The sequence below is a fragment of the Triplophysa rosa genome, linkage group LG18 (assembly GCF_024868665.1).
Source record: "Triplophysa rosa linkage group LG18, Trosa_1v2, whole genome shotgun sequence".
NCBI lineage: Eukaryota > Metazoa > Chordata > Actinopteri > Cypriniformes > Nemacheilidae > Triplophysa > Triplophysa rosa.
The window spans coordinates 14,721,438-14,741,166 of NC_079907.1; the positions used below are offsets into that span (position 1 = coordinate 14,721,438).

The window sequence follows — 19,729 nt, forward strand, 5'->3', positions numbered from 1 at the left end:
AGTAGTTATGTCAGTTTCTTTGAAAACATATAAAATGCTAGCTTTACATAATTTCTCACGAAATCAAGTTTCTGCTTCATTCAGAAAGTTTAAGTTTAAAATGCAAGTTACATAAATCCTTTATATGTCAATTACATATAATATGTCAATAATCTTGTTGATTATTTGTAATTAGAATCACATTCATCATAGGCACAGTTCAGTTTAACAGTCGGGATTATGTCCTACTTCCTTAGTTCCTGAAAAACTATTTTCTGTCATTCATTAACTGTGATGACCACAACAGTCACATTTGGGTGATGCATTTTGGTCCATGGGTCAAAATCTGTCCCACCTTCCGAATTTGTTTGACAGGCTGGTCTTGACCCAGACTTAAACTTGACAATGCAAAGATAGGAATGATTACGCTTTAACACAAATTAAGCCCATGTGTAACTGACAAATTACAATGTATAACAAAACGTCCCTGTTGCCATTTCAGTGTGAATGAGAATTTATAAAGTTGGAGTTTGTTGGATTAGTGTGAAGTAGACTTGAGGGCACAAAGCCCACAAATATATTTCCCAAAATATCTTCTTTTGTGTTCCAATGAACAGAAAAAAAAGAGTAATCGCATACAGGTAAGGCAGAATAAATTTTCAGATTTTTCCCCAGTGCTTTAAACTTTATTTTAACTTCATTGGAAGTGCGTTTTAGAGGAGTAACCCTCTTCCAAGCCGTAATAATTAGGAAACGGTTAACAATTTGGCATCTATGCACCTGTCTCTGTGTAAATACAACTTTTTGTAGTAGACTACCGGTTTAGATGCAGCTATGCTGCCTTTGCAATGTAGGCTATATCCAGTCAGTGCACGCCTGTCTGACGGATAAGTCACATTTTAATAGCAGGTACCTGTCATAAAAAACAGAAAGGTAGCTAATGATTTCTGATCCACCAGCTTGACAGAGACAGTTTACTAAACAGGCTCTGTCACTCACGTCTGATAAAGCACTGTTACTGGACTAGTTGGTAATTGAAGGCTGCGCCCCAGTTTGTGTCCAATCAGAGACTATCTGCCACGGAATGAATAAAACAGCAAAGCGTAAACAAGAACTGGAAAGTCCTCCGCCCCCTTGAAACCAGTTCCGTGTTCCGTGCCGCTACTACAACCATTACGTTCATCAGCCCAAATTCGTGAAACCCTCCGTTTGTATTAAAAAAATCAATGCGCATCATCAACATGGACCCGTGATATGAAGAAGGTAAGAGATGGTCGTTACGGTCGCGATGCAGCTGCCTATCGCTTTCAGTTCTCCCGCATCGTAAAGTTTCGGGTGGGATGGGAATGCAGTGGTGTGTCATATATCAAGTTCGTCAGCATGTCTCTGTTGGATACTAGTTGACAGGGTAGTGCTGGTTATTTAGTGCGCACTGGTGAGCGATAAAACACGCCTGTCCTCAACGGAAAGTGACACTTGTACAAATGGTAGCAAGTTTGATATGAGAGCTCGCGATGTTTCTGGTCACTTGTTATTCTTTATGAAGGTAAATAAGGTATTACGGAGGATCATTACGCTGGCGATGGACAAATTATGTTAATCCGCATTGACAAATAGATTTGGCAGTTTTGAATTTGAGACATTTTCCTATAGGGGATGTCACGATACATACACGACGTTCGTACAGTAACGAAGACCAATGGAGACAGTTATGTCACTATATGACAAACCCGCTGTGTTATTTCTCAACACTTTTACTTCTACAAATTAAATCGCAACCAAGTCGTCAAACTAATTCAAAGTATGACAACATTCTCCACAAGCCCAGTGCTCTGTTAAAATGACTTTTTGTTACAGTACAAAAGTGTCACACTTTCATTGTTTATACTTGCCTTTTAATAAGTTATAATGCGAGTTATAGTGTATGAATATTATTTGTCGTTTATTGAATGAGTCGGAGATGTCGCTTCTGCACTTTCGATTTGAACGCCCGGGGGGCGGGGCTTAACTCGACTGTATCCTGATGCACCTGTAGACAAACAAATCCAAGTTCATTCAGTTTCTCAACCATTACCAATCAACAAAACCTACACACAAACATATGGTGCTCAAAATATATAATTTAAATAGATAAAACACATAATTAATAATAAAACTGAAAACATAAAAATTATTATTTGATACTTATTGTTATAAATAGCCTACATATTATTAATAAATTGTATCAATTCTTTTGCTTCAAATGGAAATTATTAAATTCACTTTGACCGGTCTGTATAATAGGCTTGTGCCCATGATGTCATGACAGAAGAGGATGACAGGGGCCCTTTAGCCAAACATGAGCAGTTGAACCATTGAATCTTCACCTCATCCTGGCATCATCTGTTTTTCCTTGGGAACTTGTGACAATGACATCACAGAGAAAACACCTGGTGAAGGATTTCAACCATTTCATCACCTGTTACATCTGTAAAGGATACCTGATTAAGCCCACCACCGTGACAGAGTGCTTGCACACCTGTGAGTATCTAAAGTCGCTGTGAACGTTTGATAAAAGACCTTGCAGTTTTACAGTAAGGTGTTTAATGATGATTTAATGGATTGCAAAGAAGATGCAAGTAGATTTGTAAGGTAGATCTTTTAGGTGTAGTTTTAAAGGAGAACTCTGCTGAAAAATGCAAATTCTGCCATGAATTACTCACCCTCAAGTCGTTTGACAAGCCTAGGACATCCTTTCATCTTCGCAATGCAAATGAAGATAGTTTTGATGAGGTTCGGGAGCTTTCTAACTCCTGCCCATAGACAGCAACGCAACTGACTTTCAAAGCGAAGAATGTCAGTTGTGTTGCCGAACCTCATCAAAACTATCTTCATTTGCATTGCAAAGATGAAAGGATGTCCTAAGCTTGTCCAACGACTTGAGGGTGTTTAATTCATGGCAGAATTTTCATTTTTTGGCAGATTTTCCCTTTAAGTATAACACAGTAATGAATAATACAGTTAAATTGTGAATAGTTATGGGAACTTTTTTGCTTTGCAAAACACGTTTGCGGTATGGGATATATACAAATACAAAGGTTAGCTTTCCTGTTGTCAGGACTCTGTCCTTCCTGTTTTCGAGTTCTTTAACTCTTTGGACAGGGTCGTGACAGTACCATGTCTTGTGTGTGTGTTTAGTCTTGTGTGGAGACACGTGGCGGTTTGTTTTGACATTTCGCCGCGTGTCCTCCTGTCTTTCGTTTAGCTCCGCCCCCTTGTTTCTCCATTAGTGTTTCATCTCCCTCACCTGCCCGTCACCGTCCTTGTCCTGTTATCCTTCATTAGTTTTCCCCTTTATAAGTCCTGTCTTTTTTCCCAGTCCTTGTCGGTTCATTGTGTTCTATTGTGTTCGTGTCGTGTGGACCACGTGTTTCCCCTGGACTACGTGTTTCCCCTGGGCTATTTTCTTGTTGGACTTATTATTTGGATTATTCTTCGTGTGTACTTTATCCCCGTTCGGGAAGTATTTTAGTTTGTTTTCGTGTTTTGTACAGTTTTCCCCATCGTGGGTTTTTGTTGTGTTTACATTTATTAAAATCTTTTGTGTTACCCGTACTGCTGCCTGCGTTTGGGTTCTGTCTCCGCACATACGTGACAGAATGAACCGACCAAGGAAGAACCCAGCAGGCTGCTCCATGGAGGTTGAACGATCCATCCAGGCTCACGCACTATTCGGCTTTCGCCAAGGAGGGACCCCGGTAAAGGACTTCGCCATGAACTTTCTTTCAACTGCGCGCTACTCGGGGTTCAACGAGAGGGAACTGAAGGTGATATTCAACAGCTGTCTCGACGAGCCGTTTCCATCTGCCGAGATGCGCAGGATGAGTCCCCTGAGCTTCGTCGATCAGCTCAAATGCGCTATGAAGCGTGAGCACTCCAGGGGATCATCCATGGCGGAGACTCCCTCGGGACTGGCGGCGATTCCATAGGGTGGTGTCGTGCAGCTCGGGGTCCTGGGCCTCGGTGCTCCCTCAGTGGTCTCACCACCACCCAACAGCCTCGGTGAGAAACGGGGAAGGCGGGAGTCTTGGGGGTCTTCCTCTGAGGCCTCTAACCCAGAGCCAGCCCCAGCTTTCACCTCGTTCCTTCAGCCGACCACCGGGCGGGTGGCTCGGCTGAGGAAAAAAGAGGCAATGGCGAGCAGCACGAGGTCCGTCCCAGCCGCAGCAGCCGGCGTCCGAGCCGGTGCAGCCGGCGTCCATGCCTGTACTCCAGCCGGCGTCCCAGCCGGTGTCTCAGCCGGCATCTCAGCCCGCTTTCCAGATGTCGTTTCGGCCGGCTCTTCAGCCGATGACTCTGCCAGCCCTCTCGCCGGAGATTCAGCTGGCCTTCCAGCCGGCCTCCCAGCCAGCATCCCAGCCAGTACTCCAGCCGGCGTCCCAGCTGGTACTCCAGCCGCCGTCCCAGCCGGTGTCTCAGCCGGCATCTCAGCCCGCTTTCCAGACGGCGTTTCCGCCGGCTCTTCAGCTGATGACTCTGCCGGCCCTCTCGCCAGAGATTCAGCCGGCCTTCCAGCCGGCGTCCCAGCCGGTGACTCAGCCGGCCTCCCAGCCGGCATCTCGACCGGCTCTTCAGCCGATGACTCTGCCGGTCCTCTCGCCGGAGAGTCAGCCGGGAACTCAGCCAGTGACTCAGCAGGCCTTCCAGCCGGCCTCCCAGCCAGCATCTCAGCCAGCTCTTCAGCCGATGACTCTGCCGGTCCTCTCGCCGGAGAGTCAGCCGGCCCTCCAGCCGGGGACTCAGCCGGCCTACCAGCCGTTCTCACAGACTAAGACTGTCCCCCCTTGTCCCAACCCTTTTGGACTTCCCCCCTTGAACTCTTGTGTTCCCACGCCCCCCCTCCCATGTTTATTATTTTTATTGGCACACACCAGTCCTTTAATTGCTGCCCTTATGCTCCCTTTGGTTTGTTTTGTGTTGTCTTTGTGGTGTTTGTCTGTGTGCTTTACTGTTTCGTCCCGCGGAGGTTTCTCCCTTGGAACGCCGTGAGGCGTTTCTTGGGGCGGGGGTTCTGTCAGGACTCTGTCCTTCCTGTTTTCGAGTTCTTTAACTCTTTGGACAGGGTCGTGACAGTACCATGTCTTGCGTGTGTGTTTCGTCTTGTGTGGAGACACGTGGCGGTTTGTTTTGACATTTCGCCGCGTGTCCTCCTGTCTTTCGTTTAGCTCCGCCCCCTTGTTTCTCCATTAGTGTTTCATCTCCCTCACCTGCCCGTCACCGTCCTTGTCCTGTTATCCTTCGTTAGTTTTCCCCTTTATAAGTCCGGTCTTTTTTCCCAGTCCTTGTCGGTTCATTGTGTTCTGTTGTGTTCGTGTCGTGTGGATTATGTGTTTCCCCTGGACTACGTGTTTCCCCCTGGGCATTTTCTTGTTGGACTTGGATTTGGACTTTCTGTTTGGATTATTCTTCGTGTGTACTTTATCCCCATTCGGGAAGTATTTTAGTTTGTTTTCGTGTTTTGTACAGTTTTCCCCATCGTGGGTTTTTGTTGTGTTTACATTTATTAAAATCTTTTGTGTTACCCGTACTGCTGCCTGCGTTTGGGTTCTGTCTCCACACATACGTGACACCTGTAGCCAAGGGGTTAGAGCATGGCGCTGGAAATGCCAAGGTCATGGGTTTAAGCCCAGGGATTGCACATACTTACTGTGCGTTCAGACTGCCGCCTGCCGAGAGCGTCAAAGTGGCCAGAAGTCATTCATTTTCAATGTGAGCCAGCGGCGAGCAGCGGCGCGGCGCGTCTTGGCCGTTGAGGGCGTCAAGGAGAGTTGAAATCAGGTCAGCTTTATGGTAATGAGCTATGACGCGGTTCGGCGGCAACCAATCGGAACGTTGAAGTCCACCGCTTGAGAGGATTCCAGAGAACGCAGCCCTGTAAACTTTGGTCTACGTCAGAGCGCCAGAGCGCTTTTTGACGCTCTCGACGGCGGCGGTCTGAACGTACAGTGATGCCGCGGTCAGACTTGACTTTGAGCATGCGAAATTCGTTCGGACGGTGCTAAGAAAATGGGCGGGAGCGATTCCTCCATTTTTTACATTTCTTTACGGAGAGGTCATGCTGTGACGTTTTGATCTTCTATTGGTCTCACACACTCACGTGATGTGAATTCGCAGGTCAGAGTTCACCAAACTTGAACTTTGCTACGCAGCAAAATATCTTTGGACGGGCTTGCGTTTCTGGTCTGACACATTTACATGCGTATGAATGGAAGTCAATGGAACGAAAAGTGAAGTGTGACCGCGGCTTTAGAAACAAATGTATATTAGCCTATAATGCAATATAAGTCGCTTTGGATAAAAGCATCTGCCAAATGCGTAAATGTAAATAAATGTAAATTTTGAGTAAAACATGATTTGATGCTTTCAATTCATTTAAAATGCACTAGGCATTTGATTTAGAAGATTATTTTTTGTTCCACACATTATGACCTGATAGTGTCTTCTGTTATATCAATGTCAAGTGTATGTGGGCAGTGGCTATATCTGATTGAGCGAGTTCAGACCAGCTTTGAGGTGAGGCAGTTTGACAAAGTTTGTGTGTGTCCGCGTGCGTGCGCTCAGTGTGTTCAGAGAAATAAGGTAATGTCAACGCTGTGGTCTTGATAGTGGGATGCGATGGATGTTTGTCTGGTCAGGATGCAGAAGCTAAAGCTTTATCTACTGTATATGTCATACTGTATGTAGAGTGTAGACTTGTTTTGTAGTGTATGGGCATTCTTGCAGATGTAAGGAATTTCAGTAAACTGCAAAATATAGGAGGAGATTAGAGAGGCCGTGAGTTCCGTTTTGGAAGCTATTCAGATGTTCTTCTTTCAAATTTTGATTTTAGGAACATTTCACCCAAATATGAAAATTCTCTCACGATTTACATACTCATGCAATCCAAGATGTATAAAACCTCTTTTCGTCAGTTGATTATTAAAGTAATTCAAATGACTCCTATGGGTTTATAAATGTTAATAAATATTTTTCTTATGCTCTGTGGAGCATCACAATGTTAAATCCCCAAATATGAAGATAACATGATGACAATTTAAAGGTCCAGTGTATGAAATTTAGCGGAATCTAGTGATGAGGTTGCGAATTGTAACCAATGGCTCACTCCACCCCTCCCCTCTCCCTTTCAAAGCACTACACCGGCTGGCACAGAACTAAGAATAAGAGTTTTCGCTTCTTTGCATTTCTGTCAATAGATCCTCCAAAAATATATAAAACATTTGTTTGTGTTTAACTGAAGAAGGCATATAGTCTAAAAGAGGTTAAGTAAATAATGAGTGAATTTTCAACAACTGTTGCTTTATCAGATCAGTTAATATTGTTTGTGTCTAATTTAAGAATAATCTTTTTCTCTGTCAATTCTTAACAGTTTGTAAAAGCTGCATAGTCCAGCATTTTGAAGACAGCAATGAGTGCCCCAAATGTGCTATCCAGGTTCATGAAACAAATCCCCTGGAGATGTTAAGGTAACCACATTGATCCATTAAATCATACTATAACACCTCAGTAAATGTGACTGGTCTGGGATCAGATTCAGAACTGCATTGTAGAACAGATTAAAATGAAATTTAAAGTCAGTTGATTAAATAGTCCTGAAGTGTTAGGCCAATACACAACTTCATGTTTTGTGCATAGTAGATCTAAGTGGTTTCTACCCACAGTTGCCTGGCTTCGGGTAGCACAGTTGTAGACTGACACTGAATTTAATCCTAGTTGGGCAACATTCCAGGCAACAGCCGGACTGTTTTCTGGAGCCAAAATGTCAGCTGCGAGACTTACCCAGCGCAGTTTTGCCTCTCCACACCTGTGATGCATCTCCACCCTTATGCCAGACAGAATGATGATAACATGATATCAACCAGTATAGATCAGTATCAGTCTGAAACCTGTCAACAGATGTGTTAGTGATCAGTGTTAAAAGGGCATTAGCATGACTCACATGTTACTGTTTTCTTTCTCATCATACTTTTACTGTTTTTCTCCAAAGGTTGGACAACAGTTTAGAAGAAATCATATTCAAACTTGTGCCTGGTCTCAGAGAAAGTAAGCATTAATACAACATATTGTATTGTATTCCTAATCAGTTAATTAACACAAACCTTGTCTTGTGTACAAATACCAAACTCATACATTATTATTATTATTATTATTAAACGTTAATATTGGGGGGTTTTCTATTTAGAGGAACAGCAGCAAGAAAAAGAATTCTGGAGAAGAAACAAGTCAAAAGAAAACATTGATGGTAAATTTCAATTATCTACATTTATCACTGATTTTTTTTAAGGTTTCCATATTTTTCAATACCAAATATGTTTTATTTTCTTTTGGCCATGAGTCAGTCTACATAGACCAGCTTACCTTGCTGAATCAGCATTTACCCTTTTAGTTATTTCATCAGACTTCTGGTTTCCTTTTTGGTCCATATCATGTAATGCATACAGCTAATATGAATCTGTGTCTTTGACCTTGACTACCAAGTCTCTTTGCTTACTTTTCTCTAGTTTTAGTGTAATTATGTCAAGAAGCAATCATTTTACATTTACAATACATATGCAGTTTGGAGACTTTTTATCCAAAGTGACATCATCAAGTTTACATTTTAAGTTTTTAAACAACTTTATGCACATTCTTTTGGGTCAAACCCATGAGTTTCTTTTTAACAGTTTATTTTACAAAGTAGTTAAATGGGATAGCACACCCAAAAATGAATCACCCTAATATCATTTTAAACCTGTATGACTTTCTTTCTTCTGCAGAACAGAAAAGATATTGGTAACCAAACAATGCCGGTACCCATTGACTTTTGTGCACTGGTTGCATTGCATTGGTTTTGTGTCTATACAATAGAATTGAATAAATACCCCTATTTTTTGGTTACCAATGTTCTTCAATATAGAAAATCTGCAGAAGAAATAAAGTAATATAGGTTTGAAATGACAAGAGGGTGAACTATAACTTTAAATTTATATTGCTATATTTAATACACATTGAGTGCGTTTACCTGGACAAAAGACACAGGTTTTCATGTGTTTACATGCATATCAATAAACCGGCTACGCAGAAAACCGCGTTTACAAGGAAGTTTGAGACTTGCCAGGTTTCTCGTGTGCGGTGACGTCACCATCGATAGTCCATCTAGTAATTAAAAATGCAGCGGGAAATCTGTCAGAAGCTGTATTTTGATATCTCTTCTCATGTCCGCAGTACCTGCATATGCAACAATAGTTTTTCATTTTGCCGTTTCTACATCAATTGCATGATTCGAGAGCGGACTTTTATGCATTATTTTACTGTTACTTCTGTTTGAGACTATTACTATTGCGCTGTCAGACATATGCACATAAACAAAACTGAGAGAAAAAAGGTGTTTACATGCAAAGCGAAATCGGAGTAATGGGCAAAAAACGACCTCTGCCGTGCGGTTTTTGCTTACGACGTTTATGAGCTTTCCCCGATAAAAGAAAACTGTTTCACACATTTACATGACCTTACACATTAGCGGCTTATTAAGCATAATCAGAGTTAGACTGTGCATGTAAACGCACTCACTGTAACGTAATGTTTTAGACTTTTTTTGTTGCCGGTTTGCCTTTAATTGTACAGTTAGTGATAGAGAGGACAGGAAGCAAAGTGGGAAGGAGAGAGAAGGGGGTGGGTTCGGGAAAGGACCACGAGAACGGAATCGAAGCCGGATCGCCCGATGCACATGTCGGAGCACTGCCCACCAGGCTATCAGCTCCGACATTTTTTAGATTTTTAAGGATCATATTGCATCATTGCATGATGAAAATCACATATTTCTATTTGTTTTGGCCATCAGAGGTTAAATAAACAAAGAGAAAGCTACTGTACTGCATGCAGTGTTTGCTTAAGTTAAATGATATCTTACAATGTGGTATGATGTAGTATACAGAGTTTAAAGGCATGGTGTAGCACAAAATTCCCAATCTACTGCTCTTGTACTCAATGTATTAACCAGCATGAAAGACTTTCATAATGGTTGGAGTCTCCAAGGCAACTTGTAAGTGTTTGCAGCTGTAAGCCGTTCTTAACCATGAGATAATTAGCACATTCGTAATTTTCCCAATAGCTTCTTTTTGAATATGATCTATTGGGTATAAAAGAAAGACTGTGGAAAGATGCACATGTTGTTTTGCATTACCATATCTATTCAGTGGTTATCTGAAATGTTTTGCTTTTATGTGCTGCATTGTCAGAAAAGCACATAGTGTAGCATGTTATTATTTTTTTCGCAATTTATGCAATTTTCACAGGAATTTAAATTGATGTCTGCATGTTTATATTCCTTACTTTACTTGGTGGTTACAGATTTTTTGACAAATTTGGAAGGAAGGCATGGTCAAACGGTCATTAACTGCATGAATCACAATAGTTTGACACCATTTGATTTGTATTATTGCAGAGGGCAGCCCTATATGTAAGAAAGCCAGACTAGATGAAGAAGAGGATGATAAAGGTGATGGAGACTACCACAGAAGTGATCCTCAGATAGCCATCTGTCTCGACTGCTTGCGCAACAATGGCCAGATGGGAGAGAGCATTGTTAAGGTCAGCCATCTTGAATTATACATCTCTCCGTCTCCTCTCTCAATTCTTCAATTCTGCGTTCTGGTCTTACCCTCGGTTCCCCTTTAATGGAAAGCTGAATCCAGGATCATGTTTTTTCCTTAAAATCCTTGTCTTTGGCATTTATACATTTATACAACTCCCTTTCTTCTGTCCTTCCCTTATTCCTTCCTTTCTCATTCCACACAATTCCAAGCAGTCAAAGCTTGAATGTATCATGGATATATTGAACTGATCTGTTTATATTTTCCTAAACCTTTTTTTAAATGAGGTAAATTTGCATGCGTTATAGATGTGACAGAACAGGACACACATTTAAAATTTTTTAAGAGACAACATACTTTGAAGGATTTCTGTGAATTAAAATGCACAAACCATAAGCAATAATACCCAACAAATAGAAAAGGGATGGCTCATAACTCATGGAACATAAAATATTATATTTAAATTTTAATTTGCCCATTTATGAGGAATATGGACTGTTATGGATGTGACAATTCAGAAAGCGACACCTGACTGTGAAAAATCGAACTTAAAAATAAACAAATATGCTTTAAAAACATTGAGACCTCGCATGGCTATTGACAGCCACCAAATATTGACATCTGAGCTATCAGTAATAGTTGTTGAGCAGGTTTAAAACATGTGACAGTCTCCATCTTGCTTTATTTTCAGGGGTTAATGAAGAAATTTATTCGCTGCTCGACAAGAGTGACTGTTGGGACGATCAAGAAGTTTCTAAGTCTAAAGTTAAAGCTTCCAAGTTCTTATGAGGTAACAGCGACCAGAGGATGACAAATAACTGCATAATGATACAGTAAAGATTACATATTGTCTTTATTTGGTCAATATCTTATTAGTTTACTGGTCTTATTAGATCTTATTAGATCTTTCTGTTTTAATCGTATGAGCTTTGCTGGATAGTTTTGGTCTGACAAAATGAAGTTCATTCGACAGTCTCTTTCTGCAGCTAGACATTCTATGCAATGGTGAGATCATGGGCAAGGACCACACCATGGAGTTCATCTACATGACCCGTTGGAGGCTTCGGGGGGAAAACGTAAGCCATAATAAAACCAGTATCTCCTCCTCTTTAGTCATGTGTGTAAACTAAAGTCTATCTAAAGTCTTTTCTGCTGGAGTGAGCAGCATAGCAAGACCTTAAAGGCTGTCTAGCCGTGTGGTTACAAAACAACACTGTTGGCTTCCAAAGTATGAGAAGCTGTGCTATATTGTGAATATAGTCACAGCCAAAGGATTTAGTCAGGTACAACATGAACCCCTTCAGCTGTGACTATATTCATAACGTACAGTAGTATGGGTTTGAGTCTTAAAGTGAACTGTTTTAATGTGATTTTAGCCATTATATAATATATTTATGTAATACCTGTTCTTTCATAGGCGGTTTTATGGCTTTGCTCTTTATGGTATTGTTACGTTTAAACGGTTTATTCCAAAACAAGTCAGGTCAGCTCCACTCTCCCCTCATCATCTGAGCAAGATGATGATGATCTGGGTCAAGAGCCAGTTCAGAGTTAATTCTAGCATCATGGTTGTCACTTTTACACACAGCTGCCATGCCTTTAGAAGCTATGAGGTCAAAGGATACTTCATGAATCGCTGTAGTAGTAAAGGGGGAGACAGCTGCCCCACCAGCGGGTCCCCATGTTCTTATGCCCTGAGCGTGTCCTCTTGCAGCATACTCTGGGTCCTCACAAGGTTTTGTAACATCTCATCAATGTTCCTTGTTTTGCTTACGTCTTAACAACATTCCTTGTATGCTTACGTCTTAAAGGTGTCATATGGCGGAAGTACGTGTTTTTCTGTGTTTTTGGTGTGTTATAAGTTGCCCATGCATGTATTAGACACGTAAAATTGCACAAATGAAAGTGTGGGAACAAAAGATGCATTCTATCTAAAAGCGAATGCTCAACCAGACTTGCCTGAAACGCCTCGTGTAACCACACCCCCACAAATCTACGTAACTTCATAACATGATTTGACTAAGACCGCCCAAATCTACACGTAGTTAAGGTGGCCGTAATTGTAAATCTTGTTGTATCGCCTGTCAGTACAATTGCTTTGGAACCTGATGTTCCGAATATGGTAAGAGGCGTTACATTTCCGTGACATGCTTGCAGTATTTGACCAATCACTACGCACTGGTGAACTGGCCAATCATAGCACACCTCGCTTTTCAGAGCGATGAGCTTTGTAAAAAATCAGCGAGTTTCAGAGAGGCGGTGCAAAGAGGAGATACAAACATGCACGGTATGTGGAAAATACAGCGTTTTTTAAACTTTAAATGGTGTATACACATTGCATTACATTTAAAACAAAGAATAATATTCGTTTTAGCCATGCAATATGACTAACAACATAACTATATAACTATCATTTGAAGCAATTTAGGACATAATTATATAGTTATATATTATAAAATGCTATTACACCGCTCTTTATCACACTTGATTCTGATTGGTCAGTTCAGTTGTGTCATTTCAAGGTTATTCCCAGATAACAACTGCTAAACCAGAAACACACCACTCATCCAGGTACTGTGAGTCATCTTGACAGGCGCAGTATAATAATTACAAATAAATGGAATATAAATATGCATAATTAATAACAGATATCAGACTACATTAACAAATGATTAAACCAAATTGCACATTCATCTTTTTTAACATTTTGTGTTGTCTTGCATTGAAGCTGGTAGGAAACATTTTTTCCTCGATGAGGGTTTGTATTTGTTACAAATGAGCTGATAAAAAAACTTCAAATCTAAATTTTGTATCCAATTATTTACTTGTGTGGCAAATAGACATGTAATAAGCAACATAATGTACATCCAGCCAGTTGTTATCTCAAAATAAACCCCTTCAGGGTGATACAACACCCTCTGCAAGGGCATCGATTTGGGTAGGGAAGCTGGGGAAATGCCTCTACCAATATCCAGGGAACACTGAATTATTAAAGATGGGGTAACATGCTATTTCATGCATTCTGACTTCTTTACACTGTTAAACGTGCTGGCTTCTCATGCTTAACATGGTCAACTTGTTCAAAAATGAGTTGGACGTATGATGTCGTATTTCTGTGCTTGATACACTCCCCCAGCACTCCAACTTGTTTCGGAAAGTTTTTTATAAGTCTGGATCCCTGTTTTGTAACGGGGATCCTATTCCTTTTATTGGGTAATTCTCCTGGAAAAGCACAGCAAGGCAAAGGAAATAGCCCGCCCAAGCACCAGCCGACAACTGATAGGAAGACCCGCTTATCAAGATTGGCTGCGCTGTGGGACTGCAGCTGCAGCTCGTTACTCTTGCGATAGTGAGAGAAGTTGAGGTGTGTTTGTTTGTTCACCACATTTCAGTGATGGATGTTATGTAAACGGTGGATATAACGCTAGATTTGGAGATCATTTGAAACTGATAGATGCCGCGGTCCCAATCGGCACGTGCGTGCATAATGTAAACAATACAAAGGGATAATGCGATGATGTATTGTATGCTCGTGCTGTAGTTCCGTCGCCCCTGCCTGCCTCCAGCAGTTTGTCTTTTTCCGGAAATAATCGTACAGCTGTATCTCTCTTTTATAAATTTGATCAAACTACACTGACCAAAATGATAAACGCAGCACTTTTGTTTTTGCCCCCATTTTTCATGAGCTGATCTCAAAGATCTAAGACTTTTTCTATGTACAGAAAATGCCTATTTCTCTCAAATATTGTTCACAAATCTGTCTAAATCTTTGTTGGTGAGCACTTCTCCTTTGCCGAGATAATACATCCACCTCACAGGTGTGGCATATCAAGATGCTGATTAGACAACATGATTATTGCACAGGTGTGCCTTAGGCTGGCCACAGTAAAAGGCCACTCTAAAATGTGCGGTTTTACTGTATTGGGGGTCCTGGGGGGTCCGAAAACCAGTCAGTATCTGGTGTGACCACCATTTGCCTCACGCAGTGCAACACATCTCCTTCGCATAGAGTTGATCAGGTTGTTGATTGTGGCCTGTGGAATGTTGGTCCACTCCTCTTCAATGGCTGTGCAAAGTTGCTGGATATTGGCAGGAACTGGAACACGGTGTCGTATACGCCGATCCAGAGCATCCAAAACATGCTCAATGGGTGACATGTCCGGTGAGTATGCTGGCCATACAAGAACTGGGATGTTCTCAGCTTCCAGGAATTGTGTACAGATCCTTGCAACATGGGGCCATGCATTATCATGCTGCAATATGAGGTGATGGTCGTGGATGAATGGCACAACAATGGGCCTCAGGATCTCGTCACGGTATCTCTGTGCATTCAAAATGCCATCAATAAAATGCCCCTGTGTTCGTTGTCCTGATTTCACTTCACTGGCTGCCAGTTGCCGCCCGCATCAAGTTTAAATCTCGGACACTGGCCTTCAGAACGATAACGGCAAATTCGCCCATCTACCTTAACTCAGTGCTCCAGGTCTACATCCCCTCCAGTCATCTTCGGTCTGAAAATGATCGACGCCTGGTTGTTCCATCACAGCGAGGTACCAAATCACTTGCAAAAACCTTTACTTATTCGGTTCCCCTTTGGTGGAATGAACTACCAGCCTCCATCCGAACTGCAGCATCCTTCACAAGTTTAAAAAAAAGCTCAAAACATACCTGTTCCGCATTTATTTGACTAACCAATAACTCTGTATGTCTGTCTGTCTGTCAAAAAAAAAAATTGTGGTTCATTCTCTCCTTTGCTTACTCCAGCTTTAATCCTCCTAGTAGCATGGCCTTGTAAACTAACGTACCGTTAGCGTGTTGACAAAATGTCTATATGCTCTCCTACTTGTAAGTCGCTTTGGATGAAAGCGTCTGCCAAATGAATAAATGTAAATAACATACGCCTGCCCATACCATAACCCCACCGCCACCATGGGCCACTCGATCCACAACGTTGACATCAGCAAACCGTTCACCCACACAACATCATACACTCTGCCATCTGCCCTGTACAGTGAAAACTGGAATTCATCCGTGAAGAGAACACCTCTCCAAAGTGCCAGACGCCATCGAATGTGAGCATTAGCCCACTCAAGTCTGTTACGACGAAGAACTGCAGTCAGGTCGAGGCCCTGATGAGGACGACGAGCATGCTGATGAGCTTTCCTGAGACGGTTTCTGACAGTTTGTGCAGAAATTCTTTGGTTATGCAAACCGATTGTTGCAGCAGCTGTCCAGGTGGCTGGTCTCAGACGATCTTGGAGGTGAAGATGCTGGATGTGGAGGTACTGGGCTTGTGTGGTTACACGTGGTCTGCGGTTGTGAGGCCGGTTGGATGTACTGCCAAATTCTCTGAAACACCTTGGAGATGGCTTATGGTAGAGAAATGAACATTCAATTCACGGGCAACAGCTCTGGTGGACATTCCTGCAGTCAGCATGCCAATTGCACGCTCCCTCAAAACTTGCGACATCTGTGTCATTGTGCTGTGTGATAAAACTGCACATTTTAAATAAAAGTGGCCTTATATTGTGGCCAGCCTAAGGAACACCTGTGCAATAATCATGCTGTCTAATCAGCATCTGGATATGCCACACCGGAGAGGTGGATGGATTATCTCGGCAAAGGAGAAGTGCTAACTAACGAAGATTTAGACAGATTTGTAAACAATATTTGAGAGAAATAGGCCTTTTGTGTACATAGAAAAAGTCTTAGATCTGTGAGTTCAGCTCATGAAAAATGGGGGCAAAAACAAAAGTGTTGCGTTTATCATTTTGGTCAGTGTAAATACTCTTCGAAGATACAATGTATGCAATATGATACAATATGAGATTGGCATAAACTGCGTGTGTTACCCCATCTAGAAGTAATAAGTAATCATTTCAACCAAACAATCTATATTTTTATTTATCCACTGAAGTATGTCTGTGTCTTGTTTATCTATGACTTATTTTATTTAACATGTTTTTATCCAGGAATCATTTAATTCATCTCGTATTGACCGGATGACTTGCAAACGGTCACATAATGGAAAATCATGACAATCGATTGCTTTTATTAGTTAAAATGTTTATAAATTGTTATCCAAATCATGTTTGTTTAAATCTAGTGATTTGCTAATATTCTAGTGTTTTCTGTTAGCCCAGTTAGGCAACTGTTCATTTTTTTACAGTATTTGCCCAGCCAAATTTTCACCTGCATCACCACAAAAAAGTTATAAAAATATAGACCTATTGTACATTTATTGTTTTTGACCTGCGTAACCTTAATAATAAGGTTATGACACCAAAGACTAATATTTGAAATATTGTTCAAGTTGTTTGTGATCATACGACTCCAGCTTTATCCCCACCAATGTCAAAATCTGTCATGAACAGTTCAGGGAAGAGAACCCAGACACAGGCAACGGTGTGCGAAAAACTAAAACTTTATTTAATTACAAACAAAAAGCCCACAATGCAGAGTAAAACAGGAACATAAGTAAAATACAAAACTTGAAACAAAAGACTTCCCACGAAGGGGCAAAAAACAGGAGAACAGGGTCAAACTAAAACTCTCACGACTTATACAGGACTAGGGAAACAAGGCATCAAACGGTACAATCCAACATGACAAGGTGTAATCCACTAGGCAAGGTAATCAGGACCATGACTGGTAAGACACAAGGTAAAATGAAACCACACAGGACAGAAAACACAAGGGCAATATTTAGGGAGACTAACAAAGGATAATTAACAAGGGACAGGTGTGGGGAATGAAACACTAATGGAAAGCTAAACGAGGAAACGAGAGGGGTGGGGCCAAAGACGAGACCTGAGAACGTATATTATGTTGTGACCGACAATAATATGTTTCTCTCCACACAAAACATGAGGCTCTGTCATGATCCTGCCACTAGACCAAGAAAGACATGACATGATGAGGCAGAATCATGACAAAAATCAAAGTTTCACCCTTGACCTTCTGCTTCACAAATAGTTTTCTGACAAGCTTCATAGTGTATGATAGCTAGGTTAGGTTAAAAATGAATTCATTCTAGAATAGAATGACACAGAACTGGGTCAAGCGCCTCATACCACATCTCCCTGATACAGTCTCATTCCCTTCCTTTCTAAAAATAGGTATCTGATACTGTAGGGCTAAATATTCTGTATAAACTGTACTTGTGAGTGTTTCTGTCTTGTATGTTGGTGCTGCTGACTGCATTCTTTTGGACACTGGTTTTAATATTTATTTTAAACAAGAGAAAGTGGCTCCCTTCAACAGATTAAAAATTACTCATTGTAGTCAATAACATAATTTTCCTATTTAATGTATGTGCTTTTATTGCCTACATGCTGACATTAAAAAACATGTTTAAATTTACAATCTGCACTGTTATTTTCTCCAGGTCTACCCAATGGTACTTGAATATCGACCACGCATTGACTTTGGCTAGGTTGAAAAATCTTGCACCAATTTCAGCCCATTAACAGACAGCGAATTGAATGGATGTGTCCAGTTTGGAACATTTACTTTTCTGTGTAAAGTTTTTACAGTTTGTCATATTTTTTAAAACTTTTATCCTAATTCCCAGCCGTAGAGACAGATACTATAAATGTCTTCTGGCTCATTGCAGATGTAAGAAAAGTAACTTATGTCTTTATCATGTTGTGTTTTATTTACCAAAGTGACATGACAGTCATGTTTAAGGGCCTATAAATGATATGATGGTTTCTCAGTTTTGCAATGCTACAAGCTATAAAACTTTCAACTATATGCGGCAGTGCCTTTAAAACAGATGTTTTTTAATACATATAGCAAAAGATGTGCAAAGGTGCCCTGTCATGTGGCTGGATTCATTGTCTTTAAAGCTTCTCTTTGACAGGATAAGAATTTTAGGATAAAATAGAAATGTTTTAGTCATGCTGAGATCTCAACAATACTATAAAGTCATTAAGTGGTTCAAACGTGGGTTCAAGGCTGGATTTAAAATTCAGTCTGTTTTTTTCCCTTTTATTTTAGGCCATATTTCTGTGCTTACACAAATGCCGTTTTTATTTAATGGATTTTGGTGACTTTTCTCCATTCGTGCCTCTTTTTAAAAATTAAAGTACATAGGTGAACTCAGTTAAGCTCATTATTTAGAATTAGTAATTTTTCTCTTTTTTATATAATAGTATAATGTTGAAATTATTATTATAATGTGTGCCTGTAGCCTGTCAAAGTTAATCCTAAATCGAGTGGTTTAAAGAAAACCACTTTAATTGAGTGTCAGAGCAAAAATGGTTTAATTTAATGAAAATAAAATTGCAAACTAGAAATATGAGATTTGGTTGTCTAACATACAAATGGATTCTTATCAGTGGCATATTACACCAAAGACACCCCATCACATCAGTACATATGCTAAAATTTGTTCGCCCTGCTTTACAGCTAAATAATCACAAATAAGAGGCCATGTGGTGAAAATAAAGCTTGAATTTTTGTACAAAGAACAAAACTACCTAATCTCTCAAACAGTGTGCAAAACAATAATAATCACTGGCATATTTGTGATAAATTGTTTTGCAAATGTTCCACAATTGTTTTACAGACTTCTCTGTAAACTCAGAATCTTTAAAGAATTTGACAGAAGCCAACGCATTTGATCTCAAACAGTTGTGTTGTGTCTTTTTATTTTAATGTATATTTTGCAGAAAGCTAATCTCATTAGAGATTAAAATGTTGTTTTGTGGTGAATTAATAAAACATGTTTAGAATAGACCTTGGAATGTGTTTGTGCTACAATGATCAACATGTATTTTTGTAAGATGGCCTTGTAGATAATGAAAATGTATGTTGTATGTGTAATAAACATAAAATGCTGCTTAGAATATTCTATTTTTCAATGTAAGGTGCTGATGTGATTTATGTAGATTAGACGTGTTTATATAATATCTGCCAGTTTTTGTATTTGTGTTTTTGTTCAGAAGAAAAATACATTTAATATTGGTAAATATCTCTGTGCCTTTTTGATTTCATTGTTGCCTTGTGGTATTTCAAAATGACAAGAGTCAAACAGTGTTCATTATTTGTATCATTTGAGATATTTTTATTTATGCCACTAGCATCACCAAACACAATCGGGCAATTCCAGCGTTGATGTGACATTTTCAGTCAAAACC

The 19,729-nt window shown here is 40.5% G+C and overlaps 1 protein-coding gene across 2 annotated transcripts; it reads left to right on the forward strand.

Annotated features, from left to right (window-relative positions):
• The first annotated feature begins 1,095 nt into the window (after positions 1 to 1,095).
• On the forward strand, positions 1,096 to 19,557 carry pcgf5b (polycomb group ring finger 5b). 2 transcript variants are annotated; one of them, XR_008964857.1, is made up of 9 exons: positions 1,096 to 1,242; positions 2,263 to 2,499; positions 7,385 to 7,481; positions 8,003 to 8,058; positions 8,198 to 8,257; positions 10,439 to 10,584; positions 11,278 to 11,376; positions 11,560 to 11,662; positions 17,974 to 19,557. XR_008964857.1 is itself a non-coding variant. In XM_057359305.1 (9 exons), exons 2-9 carry the CDS (start codon positions 2,388 to 2,390, stop codon positions 18,019 to 18,021), a joined length of 708 nt encoding a protein of 235 aa, XP_057215288.1. In that variant the 5' UTR covers positions 1,096 to 1,242; positions 2,263 to 2,387; the 3' UTR covers positions 18,022 to 19,557. The 2 variants fall into 2 exon arrangements, 1 of the variants encoding a protein (XP_057215288.1); XM_057359305.1 differs by having other exon boundaries at positions 11,573 to 11,662.
• The last annotated feature ends 172 nt before the right edge of the window (positions 19,558 to 19,729 follow it).

Bases quoted from the DNA above. Each gene is read 5' to 3' on its own strand.
- pcgf5b (XM_057359305.1), top strand. From the start codon at position 2,388: ATGACATCACAGAGAAAACACCTGGTGAAGGATTTCAACCATTTCATC. The intron at 10,585-11,277 runs GTCAGCCATCTT...CTTTATTTTCAG, and splicing joins TGGGAGAGAGCATTGTTAAG to GGGTTAATGAAGAAATTTAT. The intron at 11,377-11,572 runs GTAACAGCGACC...CTCTTTCTGCAG, and splicing joins AGCTTCCAAGTTCTTATGAG to CTAGACATTCTATGCAATGG.